The following is a 22405-nucleotide window of genomic DNA, read 5'->3' on the forward strand; positions in this document are numbered from 1 at the left end:
AGCTGGAGAGTATATATTTACTACTTTAAGCTTGGATAGAAGATATGTGAAGGAGAAGGGACTAGTGCCTTGCTCAGTATATCTGCAGGCTACTCTATGGTGGAAATAGGTAGAAGATGGAATAGTTTTGATTGAAGAGATTCTTTAACAACATGGCAATCAATGTCTATATATTTGCCCCTCTCGTGAAACACTGAAGTTGATGCAATGTGCCTAGAAGAGTCGTTGTCATAGTAGAGTAATGCAGGTTGAGTGAAGGCGGCTTGGAAATTGATGAGGTGATAAGTGAGCCACTAAGTTTCACAGGATGAAGAAGCTAATGCTCTGTACTCTGCCTTTGATGAAGATCTTACAACTGTAGTATGCTTCTTGGACTTCCAAGATACCAATGAGTTACCAAGGAACACACAACAACCACTAATTGATTTTCTGGAATCCACACAAGCTGTCCAATCTAAGTCATTGAAGGCTTTCAGCTGCAAAGAAGAAGAAACAAGGTAGAACAATCCTTGTCCAGGGTTGCCCTTTATATATCTAAGTACTCTAGTTAAAGCCTTGTGATGATTAGTAGTGGGTTGTGCCATGAATTGGCTTAGTTGCTGAACTTCAAAGCTTATACCAGGCCTTGAGTTAGTTAAGTAAAGCAATTTGCCTACTAGTCTCCTATAATATGCAGGGTCATTGTAGGGAGGTGAGTCATTTTGGCATAGCTTAGCTGTTATAACTATAGAAGTAGGTACTGGTTTTGATGCAAGAAATCTAGTATCTGTGAGGTATCTAAGGCATATTTTCTTTGGCACAAGGTTATTCCATTTTTAGTCCTAGCAATTTCTAATCCTAGGAAATACTTCAAAACATCTAGGTCCTTAATTTTAAACTTTTCATCAAGATAATGTTTAACTCTCTCAATCTCATTCCTATTATTTCCAGATAATATAAATCATCAACATAGATGAGCATGGCAGTAAATAGAGAACCAAATTTCTTAGTAAATAAGGAATGACCATGACAAGATTGAGTGTATCATAGGGATAGCAGGAACTGAGACAACTTAGTGAACTATTGTTTGCCTGCTTGCTTTAGTCCATACAATGACTTGTGGAGTTTCCAGACTTTGTTAGGCTGATTGGAAATAACCCCTTGTGGTATGTTCATATAGACATCCTCACTAAGATCACCATGAAGAAAGACATTATTCACATCAAGTTGGTGAATAATCTAGTTTTGAGATGAGGCTATTGCAAGCAAAAGTCTCACTTTGGTGATTTTACAACAGGTGCAAAGGTATCAAAATAATATATCCCCTTAATTTGATTAAACCCCTTTGCAACTAACATGGCCTTATACTTTTTTATGGAGCCATCTGATTTGTACTTTATTTTGTAAATCCACTTGCAGCCAATGACTCTCTTATTTGGTGGCAGATCAACTAGACTCCAAGTCTTGTTGATTTCAAGAGCATTTAGCTCATTCTGCATTGCTTTTATCCAATGCTGAGCGGTGATGACTTGATTATAATGTTTAGGTTCATTGTGAGCACTAATAGACAAAGTGTGATTTAGGTGTGCAAGTGATATGGAGTGATAGAAAAAAAAACTAAGAGGGGATGAGTCATTGTGGAGGTGTTGGTGTTAAACATATGGTAATGTAAATCCTAAAGGTAGGTGGGTGGATGTCTGATACGATTGGATCTTCTTGGGCTCTATGTGGTAGAGATGTCATGCTCTAAGTCATTTATGTTAGTGTTTGATGCAGTTTAGTGCAAGAGAGCTTGGTCATTTATGGACTGTTAATGAGTGCCACCAGTTCTATAATTGTTAGTTGGTATAGGTCTAGATATGGCACATGGTTCATCCAAGAAATTAAAGCCATTCTTAGTGTTGGAAGGCTCACTATTGGTGCTATGCTCTATGGCTTTGTAAGGGAACAAGTGCTCATGAAAGACAACATGCCTAGAGATGAAGATCTCTCTAGTTTTAAGGTTAAATAGGACATATCGTTTGGTTCCAAGTCTGTGACCAAGGAATACACACTTCCTGGCCCTTGGATCTAATATGGTTCTTTGTTGAACCAAGGTGGAGGCAAAGCATAGACATCCAAAAACCCTAGTTTCAAGAAGGTCGGGCTGCATATCATGCAAAAGCTCATACAGAGTCTTGTTGTCTAAAGTATGACTAAGAAGTCTGTTAATTAGATATGCAGCATGTAAGTCAACATAAGACCATACACTTTTGGGTAGTCTAGATTGAAAAAGGATTGTTCTAGTTACATTTATTAGGTGTCTATGCTTCCTCTCAACTACTGAGCTACACCAGAAAGGTATGGATCTATCTCTTGAAAGGAAATGTGAAGTGTTTGAAAAGTTTCAAAGATTCAAATCTCAAGTTGAAAGAAGTAGTGAGCTGAAACTGAAGCAGATGAGGTCAGCTGGGGGAGGTGAATATATGTCAGTTGAGTTTCACGAATTCTACACCAAAGAAGGAATTCAACTTGAGGTGATAGTCCCTTACACACCTCAACATAATAGCACTGTTGAAAGAAAGAATATAACCACACTCAATATGGCTAGAATCATGTTGAAAACCAAGGGTCTGCCAAAGATTTTTTGGGCAGAAGCAGTACCAACTGCAGCATATATCATCAATAGAAGTCCTTCTAAAAGATTAGGCTATAAGACTCCTAAAGAAGTTTGGTCAGGCCTTAGACCAAGTGTGAGTCATCTCATGATCTTATGCTCCATATGTTATGGACATGTACCTGAAGTAAGAAGGAGAAAGCTTGATGATAGAGGTGAAAAGTTGATATTTTTGGGATACCACACAACTGGTGCATACAGAGTCTTTGATCTAGTGAATCAGGAGTTCATTATATACAGAGATCTGAGAATTGATGAAGGTCACATGTGGAAATGGAACCAAAATGAAAAGGACTCTGGTCTTGAAACAAGGCTGCAACTTGATGAAGATGAGAAAATGATTGATGACTGTGTTAAAAATGTTGAAATTGAAGCTCAGCTTACAAGAAACACAATCAAATCTCAAAAGGTAAGACAATCATCATCTAGGCTGAGAGACTATAAAGTTTTTTCTGACTCTACAATCACAACAAATGGTGACCTTGTACACATGGAATTACATGCAGAAATGGAACCACTAAGCTTGGAAGAAGCTTTAGAACAAACACATTAGGTTGAATCTATGGAGAATGAGTTAAGGTCTATTGAGAGAAACAAATCATGGATATTAACAGATTTACCACTTGGAAAGAAAGTCATAGCAGTGAAATGGGTATTTAAGACCAAACTAAATCCAAAAGGTGAGGTCTTTAAATACGAAGTCAGACTAGTTGCTAAAGGATTCTTACAGAAACAAGGTCTACACTATGATGAGATGTTTTCCCCAGTTGCTAGAATTGAAATAATGAGACTTGTGATTGCTCTTGCCAGCTACAAAGGTTGGGAAATTCATCATATGGATGTAAAGTCTGCTTTCTTGAATGGACCTTTAGACAATGAAGTGTTTGTGACACAACCACCAGGTTTTCAAGAAGAAGGCAAAGAAGACTTGGTGTACAAGATGCATAAAGCCCTCTATGGGATCAAACAAGCTCCAAGAGCTTGGAATAGGAGAATAGATGCATTTCTGCTGTAACTAGGATTCACAAAGTGCACAAATAAACATGGTGTGTATGTGAAGGGAAAGCACACATCAGACCTCATCATATTATGCCTCTATGTTGATGACCTTCTCATAACTGATGGAGAACTCAAAAATATCCAAGCATTCAAGCATGAGATGCAGACTGAATACGAAATGACAGATCTAGGATAATTGTCATACTTCCTAGGCATAGAATTCAAGAGAACCAAGTAGAGAATTTTCATGCACCAAAGCAAGTACACTACTAATATATTGGATATGTTTCAAATGATGAATTGCAACACAGTTGCAACCCCTATTGAAATAGAAGTTGGGTTGTGCCAATGAGGAACATATCAAGAAGTTGATAAGTCTCGGTATAGGCAAATGATAGGTTCATTGAGGTATGTGTGTAACTCAAGGCCTAATATTGCATATGAAGTTGGATTGGTGAGCATATTTATGAAATCCCCTAAACAAAGTCATATATGTGCAGTGAAGAGACTCCTAAGGTACTTGAGAGGAACTATTGACTATGGCATTATGTATCCAACAAACTCAAACTTAATTGTAATGGAAAGTTAAGTGGCTTCTCTGATGCAGACTGGTGTGGTGACAAGTCAGATAGAAAAAGCATAATTGGTTACCTATTCCAGCTAGGCAATGCTCATGTGGGTTGGTGTTCCAAGAAGCAAGATGTAGTTGCCTTATCCTCTTGTGAAACTGAGTATATTGCAGCTAGCATGAGTACATGTCAAGTTGTGTAGTTGGGTGGTTTGATGGAAGAACTTAGAATGAAAACAGAAGAAGGGATGCAGTTGATGATGGAGAACAAATTTGCTATCAACTTGGCAATGAATCATGTGGCTCATGGAAGAAGCAAACACATAGAGACTAGATTTCTCTACATTAGAGATCAAGTAACCAAAGGGAAGGTAAAGTTGGAATTTTGCACTTTAGAAAACCAATTGGCTGATGTGCTTACCAAACCATTGAAAAGGGGAAGGTTTGAAGAACTTAGACACAAGATTGGAGTCATTAGTCTAGATAGTATGAATTAAGGGAGAGTGTTGAGAATATTGTAATTCATTTAGCTAGTTTCATTAATCGATTAATAGTTTGTATAATCGATTAAACAAATTGTTATTTCTGTTATAAAAGGCATTGTGCCTGAAATGAAAAGTGAGCGAAGTATTATTCAATTTTCTCTCTCTTTACACATCTCACTCAATGATCGATTACTCCACACCTTAATCGATTAATTCCTTTCTTTCTCTCTTTTCTTCCAACAACCTTAAGTGTCTTTCTAATTCCGGTTTGAGCCACTAAAACTCACTTTGCTCAGACCATTAAGTTGAATTATGGTCATAATACACTCCATTAAGTCAACTTTCTATTTCTCTCTTGCTAGCCATGGACTCCATATTCAATGAGCTTGAAGTTTCTTCAATTTGTCTTGTCAAATTCCATATGCGTCCTTCTTACCAAATTCGGGTATAAGGATTTCATTTATAGACTTGGCAAATTCTTCATTGATAATTTCCAAATTTGTGTTCGAAAATTCTGCATTTACATAAGGTATGTAGTACTTTTTTATCAACCAAACGTAATATCTATTGTATCCATTTCATACATTGTGTTTAGAGTTAGTTATCTTATAATGAAAAGCTTTGTTGAAGAGCTTCTAAAAATAAGTCAATATTTTTAAAAGAAATAAATTTATTGAAACATGCATATAATAGTACAACTTAGTATCTCTATGACAAAATACTAACTAATAAACACATCTTCCTAGATCAAGTATTTTGTAAACAGAATCAGCGCATGTCTAACAAGCCACAACTTAGAAACACTAGAACAGAATTAAAACACAATAAACCAGTCATTGCAAAAGGTGTGTGTCTATGATTTCATCACAGGGTACTTCGAAAACAATCAAATACCCAACTGAGTCTGCACTTCCAAAATGGTCTTAGCAGAATCCCTAAGCCTTTGTGACTCCTCATCATTCAAATGCACATTGGTTACACCCAGCACCCCTCCTCTACCAAGTTGTGCAGGTAAGCTCAGAAACACTTCTCCATCTTCGATCCCATAGAAACCCTTCGCAAGAACCGAAACAGGGTGAATCTTCCTCTGGTCCCTAAGAATGGACCTGGCCAAGCTAGCCACTGAGTATCCAATTGCCCAAGAAGTATACCCTTTCAGACTTATCACCTCATATGCACTGTCTATAACTGCTTTGTGTATGCTCTCCAGTGTTTCTTTCTCGTACACGATCTGCTGATTTTCCAAAAAACTCAGAACCGGAACACCCCCAACGCTAATGCTAGACCATAGTGCCACTGAACTATCACCATGTTCACCTACTATGTAAGCCTGCAACATAACAAGTTTATAAACATGCAAGTTTTCAATACTATACAACGTTCCTATAGTATGCACAAAATCTATATTACATTATGCCTTCTCAATTGTGCATCAAAATTCTACCAAATCATACAAAATGTCACATTATCATAGTTACTTTTATTGGGTATTTGAAGGTTTAAGATTTCATCCAAAAACCAATTGACAATGAAAGGAATAGTCCAACATGTATTTTAAGCCATGCATAAGAGAACAAGACAGGTGATGTGCCACTTAGTTATACTCACTTCTCCACATGCACATGACAATTTGAAAGAATTTGGGCACTCGCGTGATGTTAAGGTTTCATTTCAAAACAAATTATCAATGAGAAGATAGTTCAACCATTCTATGAGAACGAGATAGACAATGCTAGATTTATTTCCCAACATGCACATGAAAATAGGAAGTTAAGCTTACGTTAGAACCAATTGATAATGAGAAAAGTAGTCAATCAATATTTACACCATAAGACCATTTGAGTTGCTATAGCGAACAAGTCCCATAGTGGGTAGAAGGAAGTATATAGCTTAAAAAACATAGTGGATGAACACATGGATCTAATGTTTCCTCCAAAAAATAACTAAACAGCTAAAGTACCTGGACATCCTGAGCATTAACGTCGAGATGATCGGCGATGAGAAAACGAAAACGCGACGAATCCAAATTAGTACCCGACCCGATAACCCGATTGGACGGAAAACCAGAGAGCTTCCATGCCACATAGGTAAGAATATCCACCGGATTCGAAACGATTAACAAAGTAGAATCAGGGGAATACCTTACCAAATGAGGTATGATATTCTTAAACATGCTCACATTTCTCTGCAGCAGATTCAACCGTGACTCGTCGGCAATTTGTCTCGCTCCGGCAGTGACAATACAGAGATCGGAGCCAGCAGTCACGGCGTAGTCGACGGAGGCATGGATCTTAGTACGGGGGAGGAAGGCGGCGGCGTGCTGGAGGTCAAGCATTTCGCCTCGGAGCTTGTCGGGCTTGGCGTCGACGAGGACTAGCTCGTCGGTGAGGTCTTGAGTGAGAATGGTTTGAGCGATGGCCATTCCGACGTTGCCGGCGCCGATGACGGAGATCTTGGTTTGGCGTTTGGTGGAGGAAGGAGGAGCGGCGTTGGTTATGGGTTTGAAAAAGACTTGGGTTAGGTCCAAGTCTCCTGGACCAAGTGATGAACCTGAAGGACTCTGGTGCATGGTGTTTGTGATTGTTGGTGACGTGGAAGGTTAGTTAAGGAAATTGATTTGTGAGAGTGATGAAAAGGAAGGGTTTTGGGGTTTGCGGATTTTATAGTAAGAGGGAGAAAGTAATGATGGAAGAGGGTAATACTGTGGGTGGAAAAGAAACTATGGAAATTAAAGAATGGTTTGAGTGGGGACCAAGGCGAGGGCTTTTCAATGGTCAACCTTGTAATTCTAGATAATCAGAGGAAAAATTGGGTCATTTGGGTCGCTGTCTGCATTTTCAAAGATGCACAAGTTACTGTAGTATGCATATTATGTGGTCGTCTTCTTAGATTAAACTTGATTAGATTTTTTTTTATTTGTAACTTATTTGTTGGGCAATACAAGCTTGTCATGAAATAACAAAAAAAAAAATCATATCAAATGACACTTCTATTCCTTTATTTATGATGAGAATGTATTTTTATGTTTAATACTAAAAGAAAAAACAATATTTCTTTATTTAGTATTAGAGATAAGTCTGACTCTAAAAACTTATAATTAGTTATGTATTGACTCAGTTAATAAATTATTAAAGTCTTGAGTAAACAAAAAATGAATATAGTTTATATCTTTTAAAAAAATGAATTTGTAGCATTTCAAAGTTATTTTTAAGAAGCTATTACGTTAAGAAAATAAAAGTAGTTTTAATAATTTGTTTTTGAATTTCATCCTTTCAAATTTTAAAAATTGCATTATTACCCCAAATGAAAAAAACTCTGTTATTTGAGGGACCATATTTTCTGTTCCACAAAGTGTGTTACTTCATGTGTCATCATTGTTACAAAAAATGAATAATTCAAGTGTATTAGTGAGTGCTAGTTAAGTTTGTTCATACTTACTACTTTTAGTTAGAAAGTTTTGAAATTCTGTTTTGGTAGTTAAAATATTTTCTATAAAAAGGAATGTATTTCTCTTTGAATATTTTAATAAAATTGGTGAATCATACACTTCAATTATCTCTCTTACTTCATTCATTTTCTCTATGATTCTAACAATTGGTATCTAAAGCACATTTCAATCCAAGGACCTTAGACCCACGATTCTAAGCCATATCAACTCACCCCTACGAAATTCATTCTATTGTGTGTAGTGTGTAACTCGAAATTCACTATGTGTGAATTATCTGAGTAATTGAAGCAGCACCTTGAAGTTATTGAGAGAGATGGAAGTTGTGCAAAAGGGTTGAGAAGTTGAAGGTAAGATTTGGCTTCAATATGGTTGGAAATGGAAGCAATCTCCCATCTATGAGTCTTCACATTCTGACTGAGAAGAATTGGTATCGATAGAGCATACAAATGAAGGTGTTGTTTAGATTTCAAGAAGTGGGTGATGCTGTTGAGAATGGTCTTCTTACCTGGTCTAGAGGCAACAGAAAGTCAGAGAACAATGTTTCAGGAGGCCAAAAAGAAAGATAACAATACACTATTTCTACTTCATCAATATGTTGATGACATACACTTTGAGAAGATTCAGAATGCAACTACTTCCAAGGAAGTCTGGGAGATCTTGATTCGGAGCCATTCTAGTGGAGACAAGATCAAAAAGGTTAAACTCCAAACACTTAGGAGGCAATATGAACTAATTCAAATGGAAGAAATGATAAAGTTGGTGATTACTTCATAAAGGTACTCACAATAACCAACCAGATTAAAGGTTGTGGATAATTGGTGACAGATCTCATGATCATTGAAAAAATCATGAGATCTTTGCCTCATAAATTTGACTACATTGTAATTGCCATAGAAGAGTCAAAACATGTCTCTAGAATGAAGGTTAGAGGGCTTCAAAGCTTATTAGAAGCTCATGACATGAGACTCCTTGGAAGAAATCACATTAAGAGCTTTGAACAAACCCTAAAGACAATTCACTTCAGAGATGAAGATAAAAAGAAAAACAGAAGATGGAAAGGAAAGAAGAGAAAAAGTGATCTTGATTAGCCAAAATCTTCATACGGAAAAGGAGGGCCAAGAAAGAATTAGAAACAAATGAAGTATGACAAAAGGAATGTGGTGTATTTCAAATGCCACAAGATAGGGCATTACTCTAATAATTGTTCTAGTGATAAAGGAAAGAAGAACGTTCATGAGAAAGAAGCTTATACAGCACAAGAAGAACCTGAAAAAGAACCACTAACTCTTATGGTCACAAATTCTATAGAAAATAGTTATGAGTCATGGTATCTTGACTCATGATACTCAAATCATATAACTAGTCACAAGGAATGGCTTACAAATTTTGATCCAAGCAGAAAAAACAAAGTGAAATTTGTAGATGATAGTACATTGAAGGTGGAAGGAGCTGGTGATGTTATAATTCTAAGGAAGAATGGCACAAATGCCTTAATCTCTAATGTGTTGTTCATTCCTGGATTGAAGTGAAGTCTATTAAGCATTGGCCAATTCGTGCAAAGGGGACTCACTACAATAATGGAAAATGGTTAGTGTGAGTTGTTTGATGCTGAAAAAAGAATCATCCTAAGAAATAAGTTGATCAAGAATATGACATTACAAGTGAACATTAAAGTTGTTGAAGTTCAATGCTTTGCTGCCATGGAATCTACTGAAGAAATTTGCTTATGACACTCTAGGTATGATCATTTGAATTTCAAAGCTTACACCAACTTGGTTTATCTAATATGGTACTTGGAATTCCTCTAAATGTACTGCCTGAGAAGATGTGTGAAGTCTGTATGGCTGGCAAGCAATTCAGAAGACCCTTCAAGTCTTATTTGAGCATGAGGGCTAGAGAAATACTAGGAGTTGTGCACTCAGACATATGTGGTCCATTTGAAGAACCATCACTAGATGAAATAAATATTTTATTACCTTTGTTGGTGAATTCAGTATGATGATTTGGTTATATGTGTTGAAATTGAAAGTGAAGCGTTTGAGGCTTTCCTAATATTCAAGGCTTCAGTTGAGAGGGAAAGTGGAAAAATGCTCAAAGTTCTTAGAACAGATGGTGGAGGTGAGTTCGCATATAATGCATTCAAATTATACTGTCAAAAGAATAATATTAGACATGAAACCATTGCTCCATATACCCCTCAACATAATGGACTAGCATATAGGAGAAACAGGACAATCATGGATATGGCTTAGAAGCTTGATCAAAGATAAAGGCATGCCACAAAGATTCTCGGGTGAAGCAGTATTAACCTCACTATATATCCTGATTAGATGTCCAACAAAGAAGCTTGAAGGGAAAGTTCTAATTGAAGTTTGGACAGGACATAAACCTATTGTAAGTCATCTCAAGGTGTTTGACTCACTTGCATTCAAGCATGTACCTTACCAGAGAAGATCCAAACTTCAAGGTAAGAGTGAAGCAATGGTGTTCATTAGATATCATCCTACTGGTGCCTACAAACTTTATGATCATGTCAAAGATAGAGGGCAGATTAGCAGGGATGTTATTGTATTAGAAAATGAAATCTAGAACTGGGAAAAGATGACAACCATCTTGAGGAGAATTATGCATTAGATTACTAATGAAGATGTTATCTTAGAAGGTGAAAATGAAAGGATCAGTGAAGTCCCCACTACTCAAAGATCACAAAGGATGAGATCAATGCCTATCAGGTTCAGTGACTATGAGGTGCATCATGATAATCAAATTAGTGATGAAGGTGACTTGGTGCACTTAGCACTTATGGTTAAAGCATAACCAATTAATGAAGACTTCTACAAAATAATGTTTGGAAGGAAGTAATGGTTGAAGAACTCAGATCCATTGAGAAGAATAAAATATGGAACTTGGTTGAACTTCCAAAAGCCAAGCACTATATAGGAGTGAAATGGGGTTTTAAGCAAAAACTTAACCCTGGTGGATCCATATCTAAGCATAAAGCAAGATTGGTAGCCAAAGGGTTTCTACAAAAGAGAGGTTTAGATTACTCAAAGTATCATAGTTACTTTTATTGGGTATTTGAAGGTTTAAGATTTCATCCAAAAACCAATTGACAATGAAAGGAATAGTCCAACATGTATTTTAAGCCATGCATAAGAGAACAAGACAGGTGATGTGCCACTTAGTTATACTCACTTCTCCACATGCACATGACAATTTGAAAGAATTTGGGCACTCGCGTGATGTTAAGGTTTCATTTCAAAACAAATTATCAATGAGAAGATAGTTCAACCATTCTATGAGAACGAGATAGACAATGCTAGATTTATTTCCCAACATGCACATGAAAATAGGAAGTTAAGCTTACGTTAGAACCAATTGATAATGAGAAAAGTAGTCAATCAATATTTACACCATAAGACCATTTGAGTTGCTATAGCGAACAAGTCCCATAGTGGGTAGAAGGAAGTATATAGCTTAAAAAACATAGTGGATGAACACATGGATCTAATGTTTCCTCCAAAAAATAACTAAACAGCTAAAGTACCTGGACATCCTGAGCATTAACGTCGAGATGATCGGCGATGAGAAAACGAAAACGCGACGAATCCAAATTAGTACCCGACCCGATAACCCGATTGGACGGAAAACCAGAGAGCTTCCATGCCACATAGGTAAGAATATCCACCGGATTCGAAACGATTAACAAAGTAGAATCAGGGGAATACCTTACCAAATGAGGTATGATATTCTTAAACATGCTCACATTTCTCTGCAGCAGATTCAACCGTGACTCGTCGGCAATTTGTCTCGCTCCGGCAGTGACAATACAGAGATCGGAGCCAGCAGTCACGGCGTAGTCGACGGAGGCATGGATCTTAGTACGGGGGAGGAAGGCGGCGGCGTGCTGGAGGTCAAGCATTTCGCCTCGGAGCTTGTCGGGCTTGGCGTCGACGAGGACTAGCTCGTCGGTGAGGTCTTGAGTGAGAATGGTTTGAGCGATGGCCATTCCGACGTTGCCGGCGCCGATGACGGAGATCTTGGTTTGGCGTTTGGTGGAGGAAGGAGGAGCGGCGTTGGTTATGGGTTTGAAAAAGACTTGGGTTAGGTCCAAGTCTCCTGGACCAAGTGATGAACCTGAAGGACTCTGGTGCATGGTGTTTGTGATTGTTGGTGACGTGGAAGGTTAGTTAAGGAAATTGATTTGTGAGAGTGATGAAAAGGAAGGGTTTTGGGGTTTGCGGATTTTATAGTAAGAGGGAGAAAGTAATGATGGAAGAGGGTAATACTGTGGGTGGAAAAGAAACTATGGAAATTAAAGAATGGTTTGAGTGGGGACCAAGGCGAGGGCTTTTCAATGGTCAACCTTGTAATTCTAGATAATCAGAGGAAAAATTGGGTCATTTGGGTCGCTGTCTGCATTTTCAAAGATGCACAAGTTACTGTAGTATGCATATTATGTGGTCGTCTTCTTAGATTAAACTTGATTAGATTTTTTTTTATTTGTAACTTATTTGTTGGGCAATACAAGCTTGTCATGAAATAACAAAAAAAAAAATCATATCAAATGACACTTCTATTCCTTTATTTATGATGAGAATGTATTTTTATGTTTAATACTAAAAGAAAAAACAATATTTCTTTATTTAGTATTAGAGATAAGTCTGACTCTAAAAACTTATAATTAGTTATGTATTGACTCAGTTAATAAATTATTAAAGTCTTGAGTAAACAAAAAATGAATATAGTTTATATCTTTTAAAAAAATGAATTTGTAGCATTTCAAAGTTATTTTTAAGAAGCTATTACGTTAAGAAAATAAAAGTAGTTTTAATAATTTGTTTTTGAATTTCATCCTTTCAAATTTTAAAAATTGCATTATTACCCCAAATGAAAAAAACTCTGTTATTTGAGGGACCATATTTTCTGTTCCACAAAGTGTGTTACTTCATGTGTCATCATTGTTACAAAAAATGAATAATTCAAGTGTATTAGTGAGTGCTAGTTAAGTTTGTTCATACTTACTACTTTTAGTTAGAAAGTTTTGAAATTCTGTTTTGGTAGTTAAAATATTTTCTATAAAAAGGAATGTATTTCTCTTTGAATATTTTAATAAAATTGGTGAATCATACACTTCAATTATCTCTCTTACTTCATTCATTTTCTCTATGATTCTAACAATTGGTATCTAAAGCACATTTCAATCCAAGGACCTTAGACCCACGATTCTAAGCCATATCAACTCACCCCTACGAAATTCATTCTATTGTGTGTAGTGTGTAACTCGAAATTCACTATGTGTGAATTATCTGAGTAATTGAAGCAGCACCTTGAAGTTATTGAGAGAGATGGAAGTTGTGCAAAAGGGTTGAGAAGTTGAAGGTAAGATTTGGCTTCAATATGGTTGGAAATGGAAGCAATCTCCCATCTATGAGTCTTCACATTCTGACTGAGAAGAATTGGTATCGATAGAGCATACAAATGAAGGTGTTGTTTAGATTTCAAGAAGTGGGTGATGCTGTTGAGAATGGTCTTCTTACCTGGTCTAGAGGCAACAGAAAGTCAGAGAACAATGTTTCAGGAGGCCAAAAAGAAAGATAACAATACACTATTTCTACTTCATCAATATGTTGATGACATACACTTTGAGAAGATTCAGAATGCAACTACTTCCAAGGAAGTCTGGGAGATCTTGATTCGGAGCCATTCTAGTGGAGACAAGATCAAAAAGGTTAAACTCCAAACACTTAGGAGGCAATATGAACTAATTCAAATGGAAGAAATGATAAAGTTGGTGATTACTTCATAAAGGTACTCACAATAACCAACCAGATTAAAGGTTGTGGATAATTGGTGACAGATCTCATGATCATTGAAAAAATCATGAGATCTTTGCCTCATAAATTTGACTACATTGTAATTGCCATAGAAGAGTCAAAACATGTCTCTAGAATGAAGGTTAGAGGGCTTCAAAGCTTATTAGAAGCTCATGACATGAGACTCCTTGGAAGAAATCACATTAAGAGCTTTGAACAAACCCTAAAGACAATTCACTTCAGAGATGAAGATAAAAAGAAAAACAGAAGATGGAAAGGAAAGAAGAGAAAAAGTGATCTTGATTAGCCAAAATCTTCATACGGAAAAGGAGGGCCAAGAAAGAATTAGAAACAAATGAAGTATGACAAAAGGAATGTGGTGTATTTCAAATGCCACAAGATAGGGCATTACTCTAATAATTGTTCTAGTGATAAAGGAAAGAAGAACGTTCATGAGAAAGAAGCTTATACAGCACAAGAAGAACCTGAAAAAGAACCACTAACTCTTATGGTCACAAATTCTATAGAAAATAGTTATGAGTCATGGTATCTTGACTCATGATACTCAAATCATATAACTAGTCACAAGGAATGGCTTACAAATTTTGATCCAAGCAGAAAAAACAAAGTGAAATTTGTAGATGATAGTACATTGAAGGTGGAAGGAGCTGGTGATGTTATAATTCTAAGGAAGAATGGCACAAATGCCTTAATCTCTAATGTGTTGTTCATTCCTGGATTGAAGTGAAGTCTATTAAGCATTGGCCAATTCGTGCAAAGGGGACTCACTACAATAATGGAAAATGGTTAGTGTGAGTTGTTTGATGCTGAAAAAAGAATCATCCTAAGAAATAAGTTGATCAAGAATATGACATTACAAGTGAACATTAAAGTTGTTGAAGTTCAATGCTTTGCTGCCATGGAATCTACTGAAGAAATTTGCTTATGACACTCTAGGTATGATCATTTGAATTTCAAAGCTTACACCAACTTGGTTTATCTAATATGGTACTTGGAATTCCTCTAAATGTACTGCCTGAGAAGATGTGTGAAGTCTGTATGGCTGGCAAGCAATTCAGAAGACCCTTCAAGTCTTATTTGAGCATGAGGGCTAGAGAAATACTAGGAGTTGTGCACTCAGACATATGTGGTCCATTTGAAGAACCATCACTAGATGAAATAAATATTTTATTACCTTTGTTGGTGAATTCAGTATGATGATTTGGTTATATGTGTTGAAATTGAAAGTGAAGCGTTTGAGGCTTTCCTAATATTCAAGGCTTCAGTTGAGAGGGAAAGTGGAAAAATGCTCAAAGTTCTTAGAACAGATGGTGGAGGTGAGTTCGCATATAATGCATTCAAATTATACTGTCAAAAGAATAATATTAGACATGAAACCATTGCTCCATATACCCCTCAACATAATGGACTAGCATATAGGAGAAACAGGACAATCATGGATATGGCTTAGAAGCTTGATCAAAGATAAAGGCATGCCACAAAGATTCTCGGGTGAAGCAGTATTAACCTCACTATATATCCTGATTAGATGTCCAACAAAGAAGCTTGAAGGGAAAGTTCTAATTGAAGTTTGGACAGGACATAAACCTATTGTAAGTCATCTCAAGGTGTTTGACTCACTTGCATTCAAGCATGTACCTTACCAGAGAAGATCCAAACTTCAAGGTAAGAGTGAAGCAATGGTGTTCATTAGATATCATCCTACTGGTGCCTACAAACTTTATGATCATGTCAAAGATAGAGGGCAGATTAGCAGGGATGTTATTGTATTAGAAAATGAAATCTAGAACTGGGAAAAGATGACAACCATCTTGAGGAGAATTATGCATTAGATTACTAATGAAGATGTTATCTTAGAAGGTGAAAATGAAAGGATCAGTGAAGTCCCCACTACTCAAAGATCACAAAGGATGAGATCAATGCCTATCAGGTTCAGTGACTATGAGGTGCATCATGATAATCAAATTAGTGATGAAGGTGACTTGGTGCACTTAGCACTTATGGTTAAAGCATAACCAATTAATGAAGACTTCTACAAAATAATGTTTGGAAGGAAGTAATGGTTGAAGAACTCAGATCCATTGAGAAGAATAAAATATGGAACTTGGTTGAACTTCCAAAAGCCAAGCACTATATAGGAGTGAAATGGGGTTTTAAGCAAAAACTTAACCCTGGTGGATCCATATCTAAGCATAAAGCAAGATTGGTAGCCAAAGGGTTTCTACAAAAGAGAGGTTTAGATTACTCAAAGGTGTTTGCTTCATTAGCTCGAATGGATACCATAAGATTGCTTGTGGCAATTGTTTGTGCTAGGAATTGGTTACTGTTTCAACTTGATGTGAAATCAGTCTTCCTACATGGCCCATGGAAGAGAAAGTCTATTTTCAATAGCCCTTTGGATTCATTGTAAAAGGGAATGAACATCAAGTCTACAAGATAAGCAAAACGCTATATGGCTTGAAGCAAACACCAAAAGCTTAGAATAAAAAGATTGATTCCTTTCTATTTCAACTCAACTTTACAAAATGTACGATTGAGCATGGTGTATATGTAAAGGATAGTGGAAATGGTGACTTAATGATCATATGTCTATATATTGATGATTTTCTTGTTACTGGATCTAATCCAAGAGGAATTGAAGAGTTTAAAAGAGACATGGAAGTTGAATTTGAAATGACAGATTTGGTTAAGCTGTTCCTTGGAATGGGATTCAGCTACACTTATGTTGGTCTACTTATGCACTACAAGAAGCACGCTAAGGAACTATTGCAAAGATTCAACATGGTCTCTTGTTATTCAGTAACTAGCCCAGTTGAAACAAATGTGTCACAAAAGATAAAGATGGTGAGGCAATAGATGAGAGTATACAAACGTATTGTAGGATCCTTGAGATTCTATGCAATAGCAGACCAGATTTGTCTTATGGAATTGGACATATGAGCACGTTTATGTGCAACCCAGAGAAATCTCATACACTAGCTACTAAAAGGTTGTTGAGATATATGCAAGGAACAATTGACTATGAAGTGTTATTTTCAGTCAAAAGGCAAGAAGCAGAATTGGAAATGGTTGGGTTTGCATATTCAAATTACTATGGTGACTTCGTTGAAAGGAAAAGTACCTTCGGGTACTTGTTATTGCTAAATGAGGGCCCAATTTCTTGATGCCCTAAGAAGCAGCCAATAATTGCCTTATCTAGTTATGAAGCAAAGTATATATGTGGGAGTTATGCAGCATGCCAAGCTATATGGCTTGAAGAATTGATGAGGGAAATGAAAATCAATGTGAAGACACCACTATAGGTGAGGATAAACAATATTTCAACCATTAGCCTATCCAAAAATTCAATGAGTCATGGTAGAAATAAATATATAGAAGTGAGATTTAATTTCCTCAGAGATTTAGTGAGCAAAGGAAGGCTTGAAGAATTGATGAGGGAAATAAAAATTGGTGTGGAGACACCACTATAGGTGAGGATAAAAACATTTCAACCATTAGCCTATCCAAAAATTCAATGAGGCATGGTAGAAGCAAATACATAGAAGTGAGATTCTATTTCCTTAGAGATTTAGTGAGCAAAGGAAGGCTTGAAGTAGCATATTACAAAACAGATATGCAGTTAGTTGATGCATTCACTAAAGCAATGAAGGGTGATAGGTTTGAGAATCTAAGGAAGAAGATAGGTGTTGTATCTCTTAGGTACTTGACTTAAGGGAGAGTGTTAGGAAAATAAATAATTCAAATGTATTAGTGAGTGTTAATTAAGTTTGATGATACTTTAGTGAGGAAGTTTTGGAATTTTGTTTTGGTAGTTAAAATCCTTTCTATAAAAGGAATGTATTTCTCTTTGAATATTTTAATGAATTTGGTGAATTATACACTTCAATTCTCTATTTCTTCATTCCTTTTCCATGTGATTCTAACAATCACTTGTAGTTGGTCAGAAAATATTTAATTATTAAAATTTTAATTTAAATATATTTTTCAACCAATTACAACAAGTATTATACTTTGTATAAAAGAAGATGTGATCCTATTATTTTATTGACTTACCTTATCTCTAAATAAATAAATAAAAATTTATATACATCTATAAATAATATAAGGATTGAAAACTTTGATTTAAAATTATATATTTACTCCAATTAATAAATAAATGAATAATAAATAAATATTGAATGTTTTTTTTAGTTATTTTTTAAATTTAATCCGTTATAAAACTAGTTTTATCCAATAGTTCTATTTTAATAAGCTGCATACACTACTATAAACTTTCATCTATTTTCGCATTGAACTAGATTTGTTGAATAAACCTTTCGTGTCATAGAATATTATGAAGAATGATGATATACCTTCTTATAAAATTAACTTATAAATCTTTCCATTTGTTGAAAAATATTTTATTATGAGTGTAATATATGTCACTATAAAGTTTTATACACAATCACTATATTACCTATTATTCATTTATATTTTTTTAAAGAGATAATGATAATTAAAATAAACGATAAATAATATAATGATAGTGTATAAAATTCATACACTATACATTTTTTCTCTTTTTTGCTAGTATCCTAGTGTGATTTTCTATAAATCATAGTCAACAATTTATTCTTTTATTCCTCCACAAAAGCCATGACTTAATTGAGAGTTACCTTTTCCGTAAAAAAAATTATGTTAATGTATACCGAATTCCAATAAAAAAGAGTGTGAAACATGTATCTTAGAGCAACTATAATCATTGTTTTTGTTTTGAAGGTTGTTCTTTTTCTCCAATGTGCTATTTTTATCTTCTGATTTTTGTTCTTAAATAAAAACAATTCTTAGTTGTTTTTGCCCAAAAAAATGAAGAATGCTATAAATGTTGTGGAATCCAAATAAGAATGATTTACCATTATAAGAGAAATATATATTATTCTTATTTTATAAAAAATTATAAAATAATATCAGTCCAAATAAAAACTAATATTTTATTTGGTGTTGGACATGCTCTTATTGATTTAGCAAATAGTAGTTGAGTTCATTTATATATTGTTATATTGTATGTTCACATGCTTACTTTCATTCCGATTTACTGCAATGGCTTGAATTGTTTTATATGAAAAGGATATTGAAGAAGCCAAGATCCGTCTCTAAAAAATTTTATACTTATGTTTTAAGTTAATTATATTTTATTAAATAATATAAAAATATTATTATTTTAAATAGGAGACAATCTTCTATTAGATTGGAATACGATGACACATAAAAAAGTAGAACAATTAATCTTTATTTCGTGATAATACGCCATGCTTTTATTTTTTAATAATAAATCTAGAAAGCATACACTATTCATAAGAAAGGACATGCTTCCGTTTTTTAATAAATCGTAGAAAGTGTACACTATTCACAAATTAAATTAAAAAATATATAGAGTAACAATATAAGATTCTTTTATAGTATTATTATATCATCTATCTCAATATTTAACTTAAATAATATAAAATGGTGAATGATTGGTAGTGAGGAAAGCTTCTTCCTGCATTTATCATGAAGACTGAGCATTGTATTTATTAAATATTGGCTTAAAAGAAAAAGAGAATGATGTGGCCAAGTAAAATGAGTGGCTATAGTGGAACCTTTTTTTGTAGCCAATGAGAAAAAGAGGTTGTGGTGAAACATCTTTGTTTTTGGCCATACAATCCTCAAGGCTTTGGCTATAAATAGGAATACTCCAAGTCATTGTAAGACACACCAATATTCTAGCTTTAGTGCATATTCTCTCTTCTTCTCTTGTTCTAATATTGTGAGGAATATATTAGTGTTTAAGATATACTTGAGAGAGAGTGATATTGGGTGTACTTGGGTTTTGGGAAGTGAGTGAAACACTTGAGTGAACTTGTAATTCTCTTTTATCATAGTGATAATATCATTGTTGTTCTTCAACCGTGGACGTAGGCAAATTGCTGAACCACGTGAATTTCTCGGTGTCAGTTTCTTTATTTAAATTTCTCCATGTGTCTTCCGCTACAACAAACTGGTATCAGAGCTCGTAGAGCTCTTACATGCTAAGTCGTATGATCTAAAAGAAAATTCTTAGTATGCTCTGTATTTGCAGCATTGTCTGATCTTACACACCAGAAAAGAATTGTTCTTGTTACTGGAAAGGTATAATAGTGTGAAAGTGCATGTCTAGGAAAGTTCTGTTTTAGGAAATACCTGGTATTTAAGCGCGTCTGTTAAGACCCACCTCTCTTTCCTAGGAGCTTTCCTGGTGTATGCTCACGGACAACGATATTGTTCCGGTATACGGTTATCATGGCGAGTGCTAAATTTGATTTGGAGAAATTTAATGGAGAAAATGATTTCAACCTATGGCGATTGAAGATGAAGGCTCTACTAGTTCATCAAGGCTTGGGAAAAGCCTTGGAACGTATAAACAAGTTACCACAGAGTCTGATCGAGCACGAGAAGGATGAAAACCTGGAAAAAGCACATAGTGCAATTTTGTTGTGCTTGGGAGATGAAGTTCTACGAGAAGTGTCAGATGAAACTACAATTGCTTCATTATGGTTGAAGCTGGAAAGCCTGTATATGACGAAGTCACTCACCAACAGGCTGTATTTGAAGAAAAGAATATATACCCTTCAAATGCAGGAAGGAAAACCCATAAAAGATAAAGATCATCTGGATGAATATAACAAAATTATTCTTGATCTAAAATATATTGATGTTAAAATTGAAGATGAAGACCAAGCAATTCTTCTACTATGTTCCCTTCCAAGTTCTTATGAGCACTTCATCGACACCATGATGTATGGTCGAGAAGATCTGACCTTAGACAAAGTAAAGGCGGCGTTGCACTCGAAAGAACTGAAGAAAAGAGTATCAGATTCGAGATCTGAAGGCTCAGGTGATAGTCTTTTTGCCAGAGGAAGAACAGAGAGGCGAAATCAATTTGGTGAAAGAGGGAAATCTAGGTCCAAGTCTAAAGCGAAACCTAGAAAGTATAAATGTTTTCATTGTCATAAGGAAGGTCATATAAGAAAGAATTGTCCAGAGCGCAAAGGCAAGGAAAAGATTTGTGAATATGGAGATGCAGCTGTAGCAAATGACTATGATAGTGCAGATGCACTAATAGTCTCAGAGCACGATTCAAAAGATGAATGGGTACTTGATTCTGGATGCTCATATCACATGTGTCCCATTAAGGATTGGTTTTCAACTTACCAACCCTTAGATGGGGGCAAGGTCCTTTTGGGAAATAATGCTCCCTGCAAGGTCATTGGCATCGGCTCAATTAGAATCAAGATGTTCGATGGAATCGTAAGGACGTTGACAGATGTAAGGCATGTTCCAGAATTGAAGAAAAATCTGATTTCCTTGGGAACACTAGATTCAAAAGGTTATAGCTACAAAGGTGAAGGTGGAGCTATAAGAATATCTAAAGGCGCTATGGTTGTAATGAAAGGAAAGAAAGAGAATAGTCTCTACATGCTACAAGGAAACACAATCACGGGTGTTGCTGCTGTCTCATCAACAAGTGATTATGATGTCACCAAATTGTGGCATCTAAGAATGGGTCATGTTAGTGAAAGAGGTCTAGCCGAGTTGGCCAAGCAAGGATTGCTATGTGGTCAACAAGTCGGGAAGGTAGACTTCTGTGAACATTGCATTTTTGGGAAGCAATGTCGAATAAAATTCAACAATGCAGTTCATCGAACAAAAGGCACGTTGGATTATGTACATTCTGACTTGTGGGGTCCTTCCCAAGTACCTTCTCATGGTGGTAGGAGATATATGCTAACTTTCATTGATGATTATTCAAGGAAGGTTTGGATCTTCATTTTGAAACACAAAAGTGAAGCATTTGTGAAGTTCAAGCAGTGGAAAACCTTGATCGAAAAGCAAACTGGGAGGAAGATCAAGCGACTGAGAACTGACAATGGCCTAGAGTTTTGTAGCAGAGAATTCGGAAACTTTTGCAAGGATCATGGTATTTTCAGACATTATACTGTGAGGCACACCCCACAACAAAATGGACTTGCAGAACGGATGAACAGAACCTTACTTGAAAGGACAAGGTGTATGTTGTCAAATGCTAGATTGTCAAAACAATTATGGGCGGAAGCTGTCAATACAGTGAAAGTGTGCATGTCAAGAGGAACACTTTGGAAAGCTCTCCTAATATGTCATGGTTTTGATGAGGACAATTTGTGCCTAAAAGAGCTTGAAGATCATCAACAAATCAACGTGCTTAAGTCTTTAATTGGTACTAGGCTTAGACTAGAATCTAGTTTAAGTTGAGTCAAGGCTTAGGGCACCTAATACATGTCTCATATGCATATATCTTTTAAATCATTTCATCCATGAGATATGTCATTCATAATATGTTCATGCATTACATAAATACATGTATATGTGCATTCTAGGCATAAAACTAAGTGTTAAACA

The 22405-nt window shown here is 35.7% G+C and overlaps 3 protein-coding genes across 3 annotated transcripts; all 3 read right to left on the reverse strand.

Annotated features, from left to right (window-relative positions):
• On the reverse strand, positions 294-1478 carry LOC109350498 (uncharacterized mitochondrial protein AtMg00810-like). Its single transcript, XM_019591729.1, has 2 exons — positions 1336-1478; positions 294-777 (listed from the first exon to the last, which is right to left on the reverse strand). Exons 1-2 carry the CDS (start codon positions 1476-1478, stop codon positions 294-296), a joined length of 627 nt encoding a protein of 208 aa, XP_019447274.1.
• LOC109350048 (L-lactate dehydrogenase B-like) lies at positions 5346-7439 on the reverse strand. The gene is made up of 2 exons (XM_019591165.1): positions 6648-7439; positions 5346-6017 (listed from the first exon to the last, which is right to left on the reverse strand). The coding sequence occupies exons 1-2, from the start codon at positions 7254-7256 to the stop codon at positions 5574-5576; spliced, it is 1053 nt and encodes a 350-aa protein (XP_019446710.1). The 5' UTR covers positions 7257-7439; the 3' UTR covers positions 5346-5573.
• Positions 11633-12484, reverse strand: LOC109350049 (L-lactate dehydrogenase-like). Its single transcript, XM_019591167.1, has one exon. The coding sequence runs from the start codon at positions 12289-12291 to the stop codon at positions 11674-11676; it is 618 nt and encodes a 205-aa protein (XP_019446712.1). The 5' UTR covers positions 12292-12484; the 3' UTR covers positions 11633-11673.

This window comes from Lupinus angustifolius, chromosome LG06 (assembly GCF_001865875.1).
Source record: "Lupinus angustifolius cultivar Tanjil chromosome LG06, LupAngTanjil_v1.0, whole genome shotgun sequence".
Taxonomy (NCBI): Eukaryota; Viridiplantae; Streptophyta; class Magnoliopsida; order Fabales; family Fabaceae; genus Lupinus; species Lupinus angustifolius.